A 17,680-nucleotide genomic window follows, 5' to 3' on the forward strand; every position below is an offset into this window, starting at 1 on the left:
CGCTCATTTCAACTAGACCGCAAGCTCCAGTCTCCTCCCTCCTCCCCAGTTTCCACTGCAAACTTCAGTTGCTCAGTTGTGTCCCGACTCTTTGCGACCCCATGGACTGCAGAATACCAGGCCTCCCTGTCCATCACCAACTCCTGGAGTTTACTCATGTCCATCTAGTCAGTGATGCCATCCAGCCATCTCGTCCCCTTCTCCTCCCGCCTTCAATCTTTCCCAGCATCAGGGTCTTTTCTAATGAGTCCGTTCTTTGCATCAGGCAGCCAAAGGATTGGAGTTTCAGCATTAGCCCTTCCAATGAATATTCAGGACTGATTTCCTTTAGGATTGGCTTCCTCCAAAGACAGTGTCTTGGGAGTTCCCAGGTGGTTCAGTGTTAAAGACTCCATGCTCCCAGTGCAGGGGGACACAGGTTCCATCCCTGGTCAGCTAACTACATCCCACACGCCATGACTAAACATACTCTGTGTTCAAACTGAGGCACAGTACAGCCAAATGTAAGTCTAGCCTCCGAGAGGGCTTCCCTGGTGACTCAGTCGATAAAGAATCCGCCTGCAATGCGAGAGACCTGGGTTTGATCCCTGGGTCGGGGAGCTCCTCTGGAGGAGGAAATGGCAACCGACTCCAGTCTTCTTGGCTGGAGAATCCCATGGACAGAGGAGCCTGGTGGGCTGCAGTCCATGGGGTTGTAAAGAGCCGGACACGACAAAGCACGGACCACGTGACATTGTCACGTCCCACCCTGGATGCAGCTTCGACTTTTAAAGTGGCCAGCTCGTGTTATCAAATTACAGAGACCAACCTTTGCCTCTGGGTCAAGAGTTACCAGGCGAGGTTCAGAGCAGCTCATATCTTCTCTCAGGGAGCCCAGTGCAAGAGCAGGAATTCAAGGCATCTCCTTGTGTAACATTTGTTAGCAGTGGGAGTTGGGCTGGCAACTTCCCTTCTTCCTGGTTTTCTTTTGTGATTGCACACTTTGTATCTTTGATAGGAGACAGCGTAACTTAAATAGTCCGTGACTAGAAGAATTGGGAGGGTGCTGTGAAGTATCTGTTCTATTTTTATCTTTTAAAAATAAGTATCTTACAGAATGAAGGAGGTGACTGTGCAATGGAATGCGGCTTGACTCCGCAGCATTTTGAGGGAATGACTGGTTTTTGTTTTTGAAAGCCTGTCTAGACGAGTGGACTCACAAGGGCGGTCTGCCCCACCCAGCGCCCAGCTGAACTGTGTCCAGCTTATTCAGCTGATCTTTGAAGCTGAAGATTCCAAGCTTAAAAAAAAAAACACAAAAAACCTTCATGACTTTATCCAAAGCACACATTTTTTTGAGGGTAGATTTTGCTTATTAAGAGAGAATTCCCAAATCAATAAAATTCACCTGTTGGAAGGGTCCAGTTCCATGGTTTTAAGTTTAATCAAAGTTAGCACACATTCTTTACAGAACTCCTGAAGGTTCCCCCGCCCCCAGTGAAACAGGAGTTGGTACTGGTTTGCAGCCATAATTTCCAAAAGCCAACTTTTATTCTGTGTTTCTTAATCTTTTTTATTTTATGCTGGAGTATAGCCGATTAACAATGTTGTGATGGCTTCAGGTGGACAGCAAAGGGACTCAGCCATCCACACACATGTACCCGTTCTCCCCCAACTCCCCTCCATCCAGGCCGCCACGTGACACTGAGCACAGTTCCCTGTGCTGTCCAGCAGGTCCTTGCTGGTTCTCCATGTTAAACACAGCAGTGTGTCCATGTCCATCCCACACTCCCTAACTTATCTCTTCCCCCTGGCAATCATGAGTTTGTTTTCTAAGTCTCGTGCGTCTCTGTTTTGTTATGTTCATTTTTCTCCTGTTGACATGCAGTGGTGTGCTAGCTTCAGGTATATAGCAAAGTGAGTCAGTTATACATATATCTCCTCTATTTTTAAAGATTCTTTCACATATAGGTCAGTACAGAGTATTGAATAGAGTTCCCTGCGCTATATAGTACAGCCTTGTTCATTATCTGTTTTCTGCATCGTGTGTGTGTGTGTGTGTGGGTGTGTGTGTGGGTGTGTGGGCGTGCTCCGTCATTCAGTCCTGTCTGACTCTTTGCGACCCCATGGACTGTAGCCCACCAGGCTCCTCTGTCCATGGGATTCTCCAGCCAAGAAGACTGGAGTGGGGTGCCATTTCCTTCTCCAGGGGGATCTTCCCAACTCGGGGATCAAACCTGGGTCTCCAGCATTGAAGACACATTCTTGACTCTCTGAACCACCAGAGAAGCCCGTTTAAAGCACAAACTAGGGCATTTTCAAGGAACCAGGGCTATCGGGGTTGGCCAAAAAAAGTTCGTTTGCCTAGCAAACCGATTGTTCTATAAAATTCTTGGTGAAAATGAAAAATGTTTTTCACTTTTACTCAAAACAGGATGAACTTTCTGGTCCACCCAGTGCTTATGAATGTCTGAAACAGGAAGAAAAGGTAATTTCTCATCAGGCGAAAGACATAGTCCAGTTCCCTGTTTTTCAGCAGAACACAGGAGATTAAATTCATCCATGTAGGATCTTCTTGTACGTTTAGCCAGGCTTTGGTAAACCTCTGCCTTGGTGGGATTTCCATGTGGACTCTCAATTCACCGGTTGTTACCATCATCCTGTTGTTTGACCACGTCTTTTCCTTTATGTGTGAAATAATGTTTCTTTTTAAATGTGTCTTCAGATGGTTTGTTTCTAATCTTTTCATCATCAAGGTCATGACAGCCCACTCCACAATTCTTGCCTGGAGAATCCCATGGACAGAGGAGCCTGGTGAGCTACGGTCCGTGGGGGTGGTAAAGACCTGGACACGACTGATCGAGTAACACTTCCATTAGTCTCATTATACTTTGATCATGAAAGAGTGAATATGTCCTTCAGGACGGGGTCTTTTCGTTCATAAACACAAGAGAGAAATATGTAAGAAAATGCTACTGGTGGTCTCCATGATGTGGAACCATTAAAACCAATGCGATTTCTTCCAAATTGTGTCAGAGGTATCTAAAAATAAAAGAAAGATACAGTGTCATCACATATTTGATTCCTGCAGTCTCAAGGATAAAAAATACAGTTATTGGGAAGCAAGACTTTATGTCTTAAGAGAAGTGTTACTGTGTCCATTTTCTGCATGAGATACCATGCATAGGTACAGTTAGAAACATTTTCTTATAACATGAGGAATCCTTTCCCTTCCACTAATTAAAATGTACAGTGCAAGTGAAGTTCATAAAAAGGAACGTGGACTGTAGCAGTCTTTTGGGAGAAACTTCTTTTAGGAAGTCTGAGAGTAATTCCCCTTTCTAGCCAGGGTGTGTTCCCAGTAAGGACTGCCCAGGGGCTTACCCCACGGGTAGCAGAAACTCAGCAGCGTTTCCTTTGCCAAGAAAATGTTATTATTACCAGAAGCAGACACACTGTTTGTGCATACTTCTTTTGATAAGCTTTTGCAAACTTCATCACTTTTCCAGAACAGGCTGGCTTCTCTTTTTATGATTTCTCATTGTCTTTCTTGCAAATTTGTCCTCATCAGCGTTAATCTGGACAAAGACAATTGAGTGTGGTGTCCTCACCACTGGCCTTTAATTTCCCCAGATTTTCCCAGACCACGTCAGCGTATCCAGAGACCTGAGCGGAGCTCCGTTGGGGCACTTGAAACATGTACATTTCCATGTCCAGACCTGTTCTCAAACAGGAGGAAGATTAAAGTTGTGTTAGGTTCTATCCGCAAAGACATGAACGTGTGGTATTAAGTGATTAAACAACAAGGATGCTCGGACAATTCCTGAGCATTGTTTGGTTGAATTCGTACCGCCTGGTGCGGCCATAACAAATTTCCACCAAACTGGGAAGCTTGAAACTGTAGACATTCATCTTCTCTGAACCCTGGGGACCAGACGTCTGAGGTCAGGGTGTCCCAGGGCTGAGCTCCCTGCAGAGGCTCCAGGGGAGGGTCCTTCCCACCTCTTCCAGCTTCTGGGGTCTCCAGGCGTCCGTCCCTGGGCTGGTGGCCACCTCCCTCCCATCTATGCCTCCGTCTCCATGTGGCTTCTCCTCTGGGTCTGTCTCTCCTGTCCTGTGTCTTATGAGGACCCTGTCCTTGGGTTTACGACCACCCCTGGTGACTCAGACAGTAAAGAGTCTGCCTGCAATGCAGGAGACCGGGGTTCAGTCCCTGAGTCGGGGAAGTTCCCTGGAGGAGGGCATGGCAACCCACTCCAGTGTTCTTGCCTGGAGTATCCCCATGAACAGAGGAGCCTGGCGGGTCACAGTCCACGTGGTTGCAAAGAGTCAGTTCGGCAGCGAGAGTTAATTACAGTGTTGGGTTCGTTTCAGGTGTACAGCACAGTGAGTCAGTTACGTATCTGTGCTTTTTTTACATTCTCTTTCCATACATGGTCATACGAGATGTGGAGGAGAATTCCCTGTGCTGTCCAGTAGGAGCTTCTTGCTTGTCCGTTTTCCACGTAGTCGTGTGTGTCTGTTCATCCCAAACTCCGCATTTAACGCTCCCCCAACCCTTTCCCCTTCAGTTGCCGTAAGTTTGTTTTCTGTGTCTCGTCCTGATTTAGAAAAGTGTCAAGAAAAAGACACGTCAAAGGAATGTATTTGGTGTGCTTTCCCATTCTGCCTTTACCTACGTGTGTGTTTTCTCTGGGATGACTCATTTCCAGAAACGATAGTCAGTCACTCTCATCAAAGGACAATTCAGGGGCAAGTTACGCTTCTTGTCCTTCAGCTGCTGATTCGTGTCCATCTCTCTGCGACCCCATGGACTGCAGCTCGCCAGGCCTCCCTGTCCATCAGCGACTGCCAGACTTTATCCAAACTCATGTCCATCGAGTCAGTGATGCCATCCAACCATCTAATCCTCTGTTGTCCTCTTCTCCTCCTGCCTTCGATCTTTCCCAGCAGCAGGGTCTTTTCCAATGAGTCAGCTCTTCCCATTAGATGGCCAAAGGATTGGAGTTTCAGCTTCAGCATCAGTCCTTCCAATGAACACCCAGGGCTGATCCTTTAGGATGGAGTGGTTGGATCTCCTTGCAAGGGACTCTCAAGTGTTTTCCAGCCCCACAGTTCAAAAGCATCAATGCTTAAGTGCACTCAGCCTTCCTTATGGTGCAGCTCGCACATCTGTGCGTCGCTCCTGGGAGAACCACAGCTGTGACTCTTGGTAGCTTCGTCGTAGTCAAGTGATGCTGTGTGTGCACGAATTTAACTTGACTGTTGCAGAGGAGTGTCTGTCGCCTGGTGTCTCGTAGGGAATGGAGTCGTCTGACCTGCCAGGTTGTCTGACATTGCTGGTGGGGGGAGCCATGGTCACTGAGCACGCCTCTCCCCCACTCTGCCCTCCGCATGCAGGTACAGGGACGTTCGGCCGCGTGCAGCTCGTCCAGGAGAAGACAAGCAAGCATTTCTTCGCCCTGAAGGTGATGACCATCCCCGACATCATCCGCCTGAAGCAGGAGCAGCACGTCCACAATGAGAAGTCGGTGCTGAAGGAAGTCAACCACCCTTTCCTGGTCAAACTGTAAGTCCTTGGCTCTGGGTCCCTGCCTGCCTGCTCGCCCGCACCCCCCAACGTGGGAGTCTCCTATGTGTGCTGGGGACGGAGCGTGTTCCCGCTGGGTCCTGACGCACCTCAGGCTCCCCATCTTAACACAAGAGAGGATGCTGTTCCCACCGAGTGCCTGCCCAGGGTCGGTGGGGAGAAGGGGTGCCTGTCTGCCCCAGCAAGACATCCACGTGGGCTCCCCGCCTCCCATCGCCAGAGCTCTCATCTCCTGGGTTTTCCTGGGACCTCAGTCACCCGCTCCCCTCTGCCCACTCCCATCCTCTCTGGGGTGTCTCGTGGAGTCTCGAGTATCGTCACATGGATGTATCCTGGCGTTGTCCAGTTGATGGTGCCCGGCATGCAGCGCATACATGCCTCTGTCTTCCACACTCTTTGAAGTTTGCTTTATTGGTTGATTTATGATTTGGGGGCTGAGGTGCATGATTATTGGGCTACCCAGGTGTTGCTGGTGGTGAAGAACCCACCTGCCAATGCAGGAGATCCGAGAGACATGGGTTCGATCTCTGGGTGGGGAAGATCCCCTTGAGGAGGGCATGGCAACCCACTCCAGTGTTCTTGGGTTTCCCTGTTGGCTCATAGGGTACAGAATCTGCCTGCAGTGCAGGAGTCCCGGGTCCAATTCCTGGGTTGGGAAGGTCCCCTGGAGAAGTGCATGGCAACCCACTCCAGTATTCTTGCCTGGAGAATCCCATGGACAGAGGAGCCTGGTGGGCTACAGTCCAGGGAGAAGGAAATGGCAATCCACTCCGGTATTCTGGGGTTTCCCTGGTGGCTCATTGGGTACCGAATCTGCCTGCAATGCGGGAGACCCGGATTCAGTCCCTGGGTTGGGACGGTCCCCTGGAGAAGGGCATGGTGACCCACTCCAGTATTCTTGCCTGGAGAATCCCACGGACAGAGGAGCCTGGATGGTTTACAGTCCACGGGGTCGCAAAGAGTCGGACACGATGGAGTGACTTTCACTCACTGCCCTGCACGGGCTGGTGGAGTCTTTCCCACTGAGCCACCAGGAAAGCGGCTCTCCTACGCCCTTTGCTACTGAAAGGTACGACCCTGGCCCACGGCCCAGACGTGTAGGCGTCCACAGCAGGCTGTCTGTCCCCATCTCTGGGGGGAGGTGGGGGGGAAGCTTCTTTCCTGGCTCCCAGCTCCTGCCTCCACTGTATTCCTCTCAATCCCCCTTGTCCCCCAGCCCAGCCTGTGCTCGGAGTTAACAGCTGTTCTGGCTTCCCCGACCTGACTGCTTACAAGGCACCCTTCGCTTCCCTGCAGTCATCGGGGTCCACCCACCCCACGCCGCGCCTCGCCAGCCATCTGCGTCTGTGTTTGCAGGTCCGGAGAGAATGATCCCAGGGGCTTTATTTAGTGGTGTCCTCGAGACGGCTGGTCATGGGCTCTGGCTTTGTCCCTGGCTTTGACTGTTTTTCGGGCTTAACACCTGGCTCAGTGGGTAAACAACCCAGCCGCCAGTGTAGGAGACGTGGGTTCCATCCCCGGCTCTGCAGAGATCCCCTGGAGGAGGGCATGGCAACCCGCTCCGGTGTTGTTGCCTGGAGAATCCCCACGGACAGAGGAGCCTGCGGGCGGCTACAGTCCACGGGGTTGCAGAGAGTCGGACACGACAGAAGCGACTGAGCACGAGGGCACGGTGACCCTTTTGAGATGCCCTTCCCTCCATCATCCCAGCACAGTGACCGCAGTGGAAGGTGGGGGTGCCAGCCACGTGGTCAGCCCAGGATCACGCCTCCACTGCGATGCTCGCCTCCTCTGCCTTGCCCTGCCCCTCACCACCTCCCAACTCAGCCATCCACACCTGCCTTCTGCGATCCACTCGCCCAGGCAAGCAGACACAGGACCATTTACTATGGTCTCGGAGCATCTTGCATGTCCCCCCCCTCCGCCCCCACGCACAGACGAAAACACCCGTAAACTCAAAACCACCGGAGCAATGTCTCCAGACGAGTAGAGGCATGTTTGATGGGGGACAGAAGGGAGCAGCTGGCTTTTTTGTGCGTGTGTCTGACTTTCTTTTTACGGAGCCGAAGGGCAGTGTGGGGCCCGTGTGGACAGGTCACTAGAGCCTCGTGCTTTTGAGTCATCAGAACAGAAGTCATTGGTGCATCGGAGTCAACCCCCTGACCCCAGTCAAGTCTGAGCCTCCAGGTGGCTGACGGGAAGACTTGTAGACAATGGAATGCGTGTGTGTCTTCCTCTGCAACAAAACAAAGCTTCTTCTTAACGGTGTCTCTCCTGTGAACTCAGAGATTCTGGGAAGGCACTCCTGTTGCCCAGCGGTTTTCGATGAATCTTTTATAAAGGAGATGTGGACTGCTCTGTCTGTGGCCAAGGCATTCTCACGTGATTTAGGAGAACTGGCTTGAGCCTTTTTTTTTTTCTTTTAAACCAAATACAGGAAGTCCTCGAACCAGAACCCCAGGGTGTGTCCCCGAGGGTGCTTCGTGGCCCAGTTTTCCCAGGAAGACAGGCCTCCTGGTGGCCGGATTCCTGTTTGTTCTGGAGACCTCGTGGTCTGTTGAGCTGCTGTGCTAGCTTATGTGATGGTTAGAGAATCTGCCTGCAATGCAGGAGACTCGGGTTCAGTCCCTGGGCTGGGAGCAAGAGAAGGAAAGGCAGCCCACTCCAGTGTTCTTGCCTGGACAATCCCATGGACAGAGGAGCCCGGTGGGCTATGGTCTGTGTGGTCGCAAAGAGTTGGATACGACTGAGTGACTAACACATGGAAGAGAAGCAGATAGACTTGATGGTGAATAGGAAAAGTCCGAGATGTTGTTGCTGAGAAGACAAGAGTTTGGAAAAGAGGCAAGAAGCCGGTGGGAGAAGCTCTTTTCAGGGCTGGGAGTGGCAGAGTGGAGATGCTGAGTTGACCTCGTTGCTTGTGCTCTGGACTCAGGAAACATTGGGGTGATGCTCTTGTGAGTCTTGCGCTGCGGGGGCTTCCAGCTCTGGATATCCCACCTCGTTCTGGGTTTAATTGTGTTTGCCTCCCCAAAAGATGGGTCTTCCCTGGTGGCTCAGACGGTAAAGAATCTGTCTGCAATGCAGAAGACCTGGGTTCGATCCCTGGGACAGGAAGATCCCCTGGAGAAGGAAATAGCAACCCACTCCAATGTTCTTGCCTGGAGAACCTCATGGACACAGGAGCCTGGTAGGCTACAGTCCATGGGGTCGCAAAGAGTCAGTCACACATGACTGAGCAACTAGCATCCAAGCCCAGAAATATACCATAAGTACCTGTGAAAGTGACCTTGTTTGGAAATTGGGGCATTGCAGGTAGAATTAAGTTGTTGAGGTAGAAATGTGTTGGTCATCCGATTTGGTGGGTGGCCTTATACCAAGAGGCCTAGGTTGGGAAGAATCCCAGGAGAAGGAGATGGGGGTTTTCCCTTGTAATTTAGTCTACACAGCTGTGCCTCTCTGTGTGCTGTCTCCTGACCTCCTCTTTCTGTATGGACCCCAGTCCTTTGGGATCAGGACCTGCCCTAGTGACGTCATTTCACCTTTATCCTCTCTTTGAAGATCCATCTCCTAATACAGTCATATTCCTAGGTCCTGGGGGGTTAGCAGTTCAATTTATGGATTTGGGGTGATGCAGATGGTATATATATATATAAATCTGCCTGAAATGGCAGGAGACACGGGTTCAGTCCCTGGGTCGGAAAGATCCCCTGGAGGAGGAAATGGCAACCCAGCCCAGTATTCTTGCCTGGAGAATCCCATGGACAGAGGAGCCCAGCGGGCTATGGTCCGTGGGCTCACAAAGCTCAGGACATGACCGAGTCACTGACACTTTGACCATCCAGCCCAGAATACCTACTTACTAATTTGCTCAGTGCAGGTCTTTGAGCCCATGAGGGTGTTATTATAAGGTCCTTGAGGTTTGGGATGTTTTTCCGTGCATTATCACTTCAGAGACCAGGTTGTGTTTGAAAACTGGGATTGCGTTGATCCAGGGCCAGCAGGCTTTGGATGTGTCCCCGTACAAAGAGCAGTGGGGAGAGGGATCTGTGTGACCAGCCCTGGGAACAGACGGCAGGGGACGCCCGCGGCCACGGGGTGAAGCATGCAGTTGAGTGGGAAGAAAACCAGGAGGTGAGCAGCTGTTGAATCCTCCCAGCTGTGCAGTTTTCTCTTGGAAGTGAGTCACTTCTCCTAATATCTGCCTTTTGAAACACTGTCCAGAAACCCCGAGTGGGTTTTCCTTGTATTTACATGAAGCTGTGTGGAGCACGGAAGATCATGCCGAAGGAAGACTCCAGTCTGAACTTCTGCTTGAACGGGTTTGGCACGTTCGCCCAGGGTGTTATCAGCAAGTTCGGGATTTGAAGTGCTACTGGTTGCATTTTTCTGAAAGCCAGCCAGGAGGTTCACTACATAGATAGAGGACAGAACTTTTCTGTTCTGCAATAAAGCCATTCCGAAGGTCAGTGCAGCCAGCGGAGAGATAATTTTAGAAGAGCTGAGTAACTCAGCGTCCAGGGTGTTGAAGGATTGTGACACAGTCAAGATTTCCCAGGGGAGGATGGCTTCGGTCCTGTCTGAAGAAGGCTACCCTGTGTCTGCTCCCTGTCCTTTCTGCTGTATAGAAATTGCTGGCATCTAAGAGTGGGACCCAGAGAAGGCGGTGGCACCCCACTCCAGTACTCTTGCCTGGAAAATCCCATGGACGGAGGAGCCTGGAAGGCTGCAGTCCATGGGGTCGCGAAGAGTTGGACATGACTGAGCGACTTCACTTTCACTTCCATGCATTGGAGAAGGGAATGGCAACCCATTCCAGAATCCTTGCCTGGAGAATCCCATGGTCAGAGGAGCCTGGTGGGCTACAGTCCATGGGGTCGCAAAGAGTCAGACACGGCTGAGTGCCTTCACTTTTTTTCACTTTTCACTTTCCTGCATTGGAGAAGGAAATGGCAACCCACTCCAGTGTTCTTGCCTGGAGAATCCCAGGGATAGGGGAGCGTGGTGGGCTGCCGTCTATGGGGTCACACAGAGTCGGACACGACTGAAGCGACTTAGCAGCAGCAGCAGCAAGAGTGGGACCTGGAGAAGGGAATGGCAACCCACTGCAGTATCCTTGCCTGGAGAATCCCAATAGTCAGAGGAGCCTGGTGGGCTACAGTCCATGGGGTCACAAAGAGTCAGACACGGCTGAGTGGCTAACACTTATCTGTTCTTTTGAGAGTGGCACCATGACAGGTGTTCTCAGCACCGCTGACATTTTTAGGACTTAAGCCCAGGAGGCAGCATCTCTATTAACCCTGAGAATTGCTCTGAGGAAGCAGGATGGGGTGCAGGGAGCCAAGTTATACAGACGTTTTGCAACAGAGAGCAGGTAGTGTGAACATCAGAAGATGATTGTTAATGAAGGAAATCAGATATCCGAATATAAGGAATTTAGTGCTTTTCTATGTATGGATGTGAGTGTTGAACCATAAAGAAAGCTGAGTGCTGAAGAGTTGATGCTTTTGAACTGTGGTGTTGGAGAAGACCCTTGAGAGTCCCTTGGACTGCAAGGAGATCCAGCCAGTCCATTCTAAAGGAAATCGGTCCTGGGTGTTCATTGGAGGGACTGATGTTGAAGCTGAAACTCCCAATACTTTGGGCACCTCATGCGAAGAGCTGACACATTGGAAAAGAGCCTGATGCTGGGAAAGATTGAGGGTGGGAGGAGAAGGGGACAACAGAGGATGAGATGGTTGGATGGCATCACTGACTCTATGGACATGAGTCTGAACAAGCTCCAAGAGTTGGTGATGGAAAGGGAGGCCTGGCATGCTGCAGTCCGTGGGGTTGCAGAGTTGGACACGACTGAGCAACTGAACTGAACTGATGTATAGGAAGATGCAAGAATCTGGACTCACTGAAGTCATTCCTTTATTCTGCATCTCAGCTACCTGGGGCCAGCGTCCCGTGTGTTCACCTTGTGAGTTTCCTCAGGGCTCACCATGGGGAGTGGCTGCTAGAAGGCAAGTGTTGTTTCCTGAGTTCCTTCAGGGCTAATGGACTCACTCCATCGTGGTTGCAATCACTCATGGCTGTGACATCCTTGGTTTACTGATATGGCTGGAAATGATTCCATTTCTCATGAGTTTCTATAGAGGTTCATTGTGCAGGGTCATCAGTCAGGTGTCATTGGGACCCTAGAAGAAATTTCCCCATCAGAAAAGTGGTCGCTGGGTGCTAAGCTCTCCCAAGAAAGAACAGTGAGGCTGTCATACCTTTGGGATTCTGTGTGCTTCTCTTTGAGCATCACGGCAAGAAACAGGCTAGCTAGACCCAGACATGTCATGATGTGACCCAGAGAAGGAGTGTGTGCAGCCCAGAGAAAGAGACTTGTCTCGATTATAAATGATGGAAAAAAGACGGGCGTCTGGTCACCTGGTTTCTCTAGACAGTGATGCCGGGGAGGAAGACATGTTCCTGATCCTTCCAGGCTCTTCTGGCTGGTCTAAGAATGAAATGGACCTGAGACAGATGAACCAGAAGAAAAAGCACACAAAAATTTAATCTCACGTATACATGGGAGAGAGCTACAAAAATGGAGTCACTCCTGAAAATGGCCCAACGTGTAGCCTGCATGCTCACTTGTGTCCCAGCTCTTCATGACCCCCATGGACTGTAGCCCTGCCAGGCTCCTCTATCCATGGGATTCTCCAGGCCAGAATACTGGAATGGATTGCCATGTCCTCCTCCAGGGGATCTCCCCAACCCAGGGATAGAACTCCTGCGTCTCCTGCTTCGGCAGGCGAACTCTTTACCCCTGAGCCAACTGGGACTCCCCAAATGGCCCTAACACTCCCCTTAAATACCGTCTCCAGCTGGAAGACAAAAACAGGATGTTGGGGGTAGTGGTTTGAGATAACAAAGAGGAGGAAGGGCAGTTGACATAGAGACGGAGAAAAAACAAAAGTTTTATAAATAAATGTTTGCTGGTCCAGGAGAGAGAGAGACTCTGTGAACTCTGGTCTCCAGGCTTTGTTTGCCCCACCACAGAGGGGCCCATATCCTATGCAGACATCTCTGCTGAAACTAGGGAGTCCAGGAGCAGCTCCTCTATGTTCTTTTAGGCAGTTCAGGGAGACGGTCCAAGTTTTCCCTTGCGTCTGCTGGACCTTGTTTGATTTCAGCTGGAGATAATCTGCATGCCAGAGAGATACTGGGGGAGGGCAGGTTTTGTTCCTTTTCCAGTAACAACAGCCACAAACCACCCCCACCTCACCCCAAGCCCTCTTCCTGCCTCCTATCTTCTGTCACATCTCAACACTGCAGATCTCGAGCCTTGAGACTGGGAATGGGAACTGGGGAAAGAGAAACCCCTAGAAGAGGCTGCCACTGTGCCTCCTAAAGATGGGGTCCCTGGGCAGCCCTGGCCGCAAGAGGCAGAAATCTAGCAATGCAGAAAGAAAGGCATTTATAGGAGTGTAACAAAGTGAGGAGAATACATCACTTAGCATGCAGCCCTCAATGTACATCATTACCCTGCACCGTTACTAGGCAACAGGTCCTGCTCAGCCATTGGTCAGCTCTGCAGCGGGTCCCGCCTACAAGCAACCAACTGTCCATAAGAGACCCTGAGTGGTCCTGCTCAGGCATGGGTTGAGGCCTCAGTGGGCTCAGCCCACCCGCAACCAACTATGAATGAGCGCCCATGAGTGGTCCCACTCAGCCATTGGTCAGTGCTGCAGAAGGACCAGCCCAGAAACAGTCGTCAATAAGTGACCCTTAGTGGTCGTGCCTAGCCATTGGTTGATGCCTCAGTGAGCTCCGCCCACTGGCAAACAACTATGAATGAGAGACCCTAAGTGGTACCGCACCTCCATTGGTTGGCACCTCAGAAGGCCCCGCCCACAAGCAACCAACTGCCAATGAGCGACGCTTAGTGGTCCTGCTCACCCAGTGGCCAGCACCTCAGTGGGCCCCGCCCACAAGCAACCAACTCCCAGTGAAGTCCTGGTGATGGTCCTGCTCAGCCGTTGGGCAGTGCCACAGTGGGACCAACTGTCAATGAGTAACATTCTTGGTGCCACTCAACCATTGGTCATCTCTGCAATGGGACCCGCCCAGAAGCAAACTTCCAATGAGCGACCCTTAGTGGTCCTGCTCAGCCATTGGATAGCACCTCAGTGGGCCCCACCCACAAGCTACTGTCAGTGAACAACCTTTCGTGTCTCCACTCAGCCATTGGTCGGCTCTGCAGTGGACACCGCCCACAAGCAGCCAACTGCCAATGAGCGACCCTTAGTGGTTCTGCTCAGCCATTGGACGGCACCGAGTGGGCCCCACCCACTGGCAAGGAAGCGTCAATGAACAGCGCTTAGTGATGCTGCTCAGCCATTGGACGGCACTGCAGCGGGCCCCGCCCACAGGCCAGCAGCTGTCATTCAATGCCCCTTAGGGCTTTCATCCAAAGGTGTGTGAACTGATGGTCATCAGGTGGACGCAGAGTCCAGATACGTGCCCTGGCCTTACCCCCCAGGGGCCCTCCAGCTCACCCAGCCTTGGTCCAGTGGGAGAGCCCGGAGGGCCCCGGGAACAAGCTGGGGATTATGGCTTGGGGGGCTCCAGGGTGCTTGCCAGGGCCACCCACTGTCTGGACCCGGGGCTTCAGGCCACGGTGACCGTCTCCCCCCGTCCTGGGTTCTGTGATCTAACTAGAGCGGGCGTCTGTCCTGGCTACCCTGCCGTCAGGGACCCCCATGGGACCTCGTCTCCCCCGTCTGGACACACTGAGAAGCCTGGGGGTCTCCCCCATCCTTGGGTCTGCGATCTAACTACAGTGGGCGTCTGTCTTAGCTACCATGCAGTCAGGGATCTCTAAGGGACCCCGTCTCCCCTGACCTGGGCACCCTAAGAAGCCCGAGGGTCAGTTCAGTGATGACAGCTGGGCGGGGTCTGGGGACCTGGCCCTCAGGGAGCTGCCCGCTGAGCTCTGTCCCTTCTGAGCCAGGCCTGGGACCCTGAAGGGTGAAACCTGTGCCTGGTGACCTGGCCCTTTGTTTTCAGAACAGAGAATATAACACGTGTCTGGTAGAGATTTAGCGCAACCTTGTCCACTGACCGTGACGGGACCTCAAGAGCAAAGGATGTGTGTGCGTGTGAATGTGCTCAGTCGTGTCTGACTCTTGGCGGCCCCGTGGACTGTAACCCTGCCAGGCTCCTCTGTCCGTGGGATTCTTCAGGTGAGAACACTGGAGTCGGTTGCCGTTTCCTTCTCCAGGGTATCTTCCCAACCTGGGGATCGAACCCAGGTCTCCTGCATTGTAGGGGGATTCTTCACCCCTGAGCCACCTGGGAAGCCAAGAAGTTGTCAGCAGCTAACCACGCCCATCCCTCACCTTCAGTACAAAAGGGCTTTGCTGAAAGCTTCCAGTAACTTTGGGTTTCTTAAGGCTTGATGCACCCATCTCCTTGTGTGGCCCTGTAACAAACTTTTCTGTGTTCCAAATTCCAGTATTCTAGTATTGTTGGTCTCACTGGATGTCAGGCAGATGGGCTTGCGTTTATGGTAACAGCAGCTCTGTCTGAGCGTAGCGGGCTCCCCAGGTGGCCCAGACGGTAAGGAATGCTGCTTGCTGATGCAGGATACACAGGTTCAATCCCTGGATTGGGAAGATCCACTTGCAGAAGGGAATTGCAATGCAGTCCAGTCTCCTTGCCTGGGAAGTCCCATGGAGAGAGAGGAGCTAGAGGGCTACAGTCATAGGGTTGCCAAGAGTAAGACAGGAGTGAGTGACTAAGTATGCGTCTGAGGCTAGCCTCGGAGAGTCTTCACATTTAAATGCACACTTAGAGAAAGCCTCTTGTATGCAGGACCCATACTTTTCTCTAACTGATAACCGCAGTGATGAGTGAAACAGACATTCATTTGAACATCAGAACAGTATGTTGTTTTTCTTTTTGAAAGGCTTTCCTTGGACATAGAAAAGTTTTTCGTCTCTGCAGCCCGTCTTTTTTCTTTTTTTAATTTGGCCACCTTGTGCAGCTTGTGGGATCTTAGTTCTCACAGCAGGCATCAAACCCACGCCCTCAGTGCCCTCACCGCTGGACTACCAGGGAATTCCCTCATCTTTTTTTTATTGCATAAAGTTATACTTCCCTGGGAACTTCCCTGTTGCTCACATGATAAAGAATCTGCTTGCAGTGCGAGACCTGTGTTTGATCCCTGGGCTGGGAAGATCTCCTGGAGGAGGGCATGGCAACCCACTCCAGTATTCTTGCCTGGAGAATCCCATGGACAGAGGAGCCTGGTGGGCTGCAGTCCATGGGGTCACAAAGAGTCAGACACGATTGAGCGACTAAGCACATGTACTTTCCAGACCACTGCACTTGATTTCTTCTTTCTGATTTCCCTTCCAGTTACGTTTTGGGTCATTGCATGCGATCTCCTCCAGTGCTTCGTGTATATATTGGTAACAGTTTGCTATATAGGCAGACCTCAGAGAGAGCGGATTCAGCGGCGGAGCACCTCAGTAAAGCAGAGAGTGTCATAAAGCAAGTCACAAGAGGCTTTTGGTTTCCCAGTGCGTATGAAAGTTTTGTTTAGGGGACTTTGTCATTCTTTTTTAGATTCTGCGTATAAGTAACATCATACAGTATTTCTGTGATTCTGTCTGGCTTCACTTAGTATGACCATCTCTTTCTTATGGGTATCTTTTCCAGGGCCGTATCTTATACAATTGTGTTTATTCCAATAGATGGAGAAGGGAATGGCAAACCACTCCAGTACTATTGCCTGGAAAATCCCATGGACGGAGGAGCCTGGCAGGCTACAGTCCATGGGGTTGCAAAGAGTCAGACACATCTGAGCGGCTTCACTTTTCATGACGTGTGTATGTAGACACACATACGTGTCTCTGACCGTGTGTGTCGTTCAGCTGGTCAGTCGTGTCCAGTGCTTTGTGCACCCAGGGACTGCAGTCCCTGGTTTTCTCATGACTGAGGGCCTTGTGCTGGCTGTTGAATCTACCAGTGTGTTCTTTTCTTCTCTCTCTTTCTCCAACGCCTTTCTCACCTCTGCTTAGAGTCTGTCACCCTCCTATGTAATGAAGACAGCACTTGCAGAACCAAGGAAGTTGTTCAGTTGCTCAGTCGTGTCCGACTCTTTGCGACCCCATGGACTGCAGCACGCCAGGCTTCCCTGTCCTTCAGCAACTCCCGGAGCTTACTCAAACTCAATGTCCATTGAGTCCGTGATGCCATCTGACCATCTCATCCTCTGTCACCCCTTCTCCTCCCGCCCTCAATCTTTCGCAGCATCAGGGTCTTTTTCCATTGAGTCAGCTCTTCGCATCAGGTGGCCAGAGTATTGGAGCTTCAGCTTCAGCATCAGTCCTTCCAAAGAATATTCAGGACTGATCTCCTTTAGGATGGACTGGTTGGGTTTCCTTGCAGTCCAAGGTACTCTCAAGAGTCTTCTCCAACACCACAGTTGGAAAGCATCAATTCTCAGACTCTTAGCCTTCTGTCTGGTCCAGCTCTCACATCCACACGTGACTGCTAGCCCGCCCCTATAGATGTTTCTTCGCATGACCTGTTCGTGTACCATGAACTCAGTCCTCTTCCCACCTCAGCCTCTGTCTGTCCGGCCGAGGCACAGCGCTCAGTCTCTCTGTGATCCACCCCCCTTCCCTGGTGCAGGTTCTGGACGGGCCATGACGACCGCTTCCTGTACATGCTGATGGAGTTCGTGCCGGGCGGTGAGCTCTTCAGCTACCTGCGGAACCGTGGCCGCTTCTCTAGCAACACCGGGCTGTTCTACGCGGCCGAGATCGTCTGTGCCATCGAGTACCTGCACTCCCGGGACATCGTCTATAGGGACCTGAAGCCAGAGAACATCCTGCTGGACAGAGACGGCCATGTCAAGCTCACCGACTTCGGGTTCGCCAAGAAGCTGGTGGACAAGTGAGTGACCATTGCTCTCCCCGTGTTTCTCCTTTTCCTCTCCCTCTGCCTCTGGCAGCCTCCACTCCATCTTCTGTGCTGGGAGTTCCTTTCTGTTGCGATTCCGCATCTCAGAAGAAGTGATGGGTGGCTTCCCTGGTGGCTGAGACAGTAAAGAATCTGCCTATA

At 51.5% G+C, this 17,680-nt stretch overlaps 1 protein-coding gene across 3 annotated transcripts in view; it reads left to right on the forward strand.

The window, feature by feature from the left end:
- LOC505773 (protein kinase cAMP-dependent X-linked catalytic subunit) overlaps nt 1–17,680 on the forward strand; it is a 59,826-nt gene that overhangs the window by 16,943 nt on the left and 25,203 nt on the right. For 2 of the 3 annotated variants that reach the window (XM_002700423.6, XM_059883928.1), the window contains exons 2-3: nt 5,380–5,548; nt 17,249–17,512. In XM_002700423.6, the coding sequence (XP_002700469.3) occupies nt 5,380–5,548; nt 17,249–17,512 (433 nt within the window). Of the gene's footprint in view, nt 1–2,413; nt 2,468–5,379; nt 5,549–17,248; nt 17,513–17,680 lie in introns of all 3 variants that reach the window. The other variant, XM_059883929.1, reaches the window with a different exon arrangement.

Source organism: Bos taurus, chromosome X, assembly GCF_002263795.3.
Source record: "Bos taurus isolate L1 Dominette 01449 registration number 42190680 breed Hereford chromosome X, ARS-UCD2.0, whole genome shotgun sequence".
NCBI lineage: Eukaryota > Metazoa > Chordata > Mammalia > Artiodactyla > Bovidae > Bos > Bos taurus.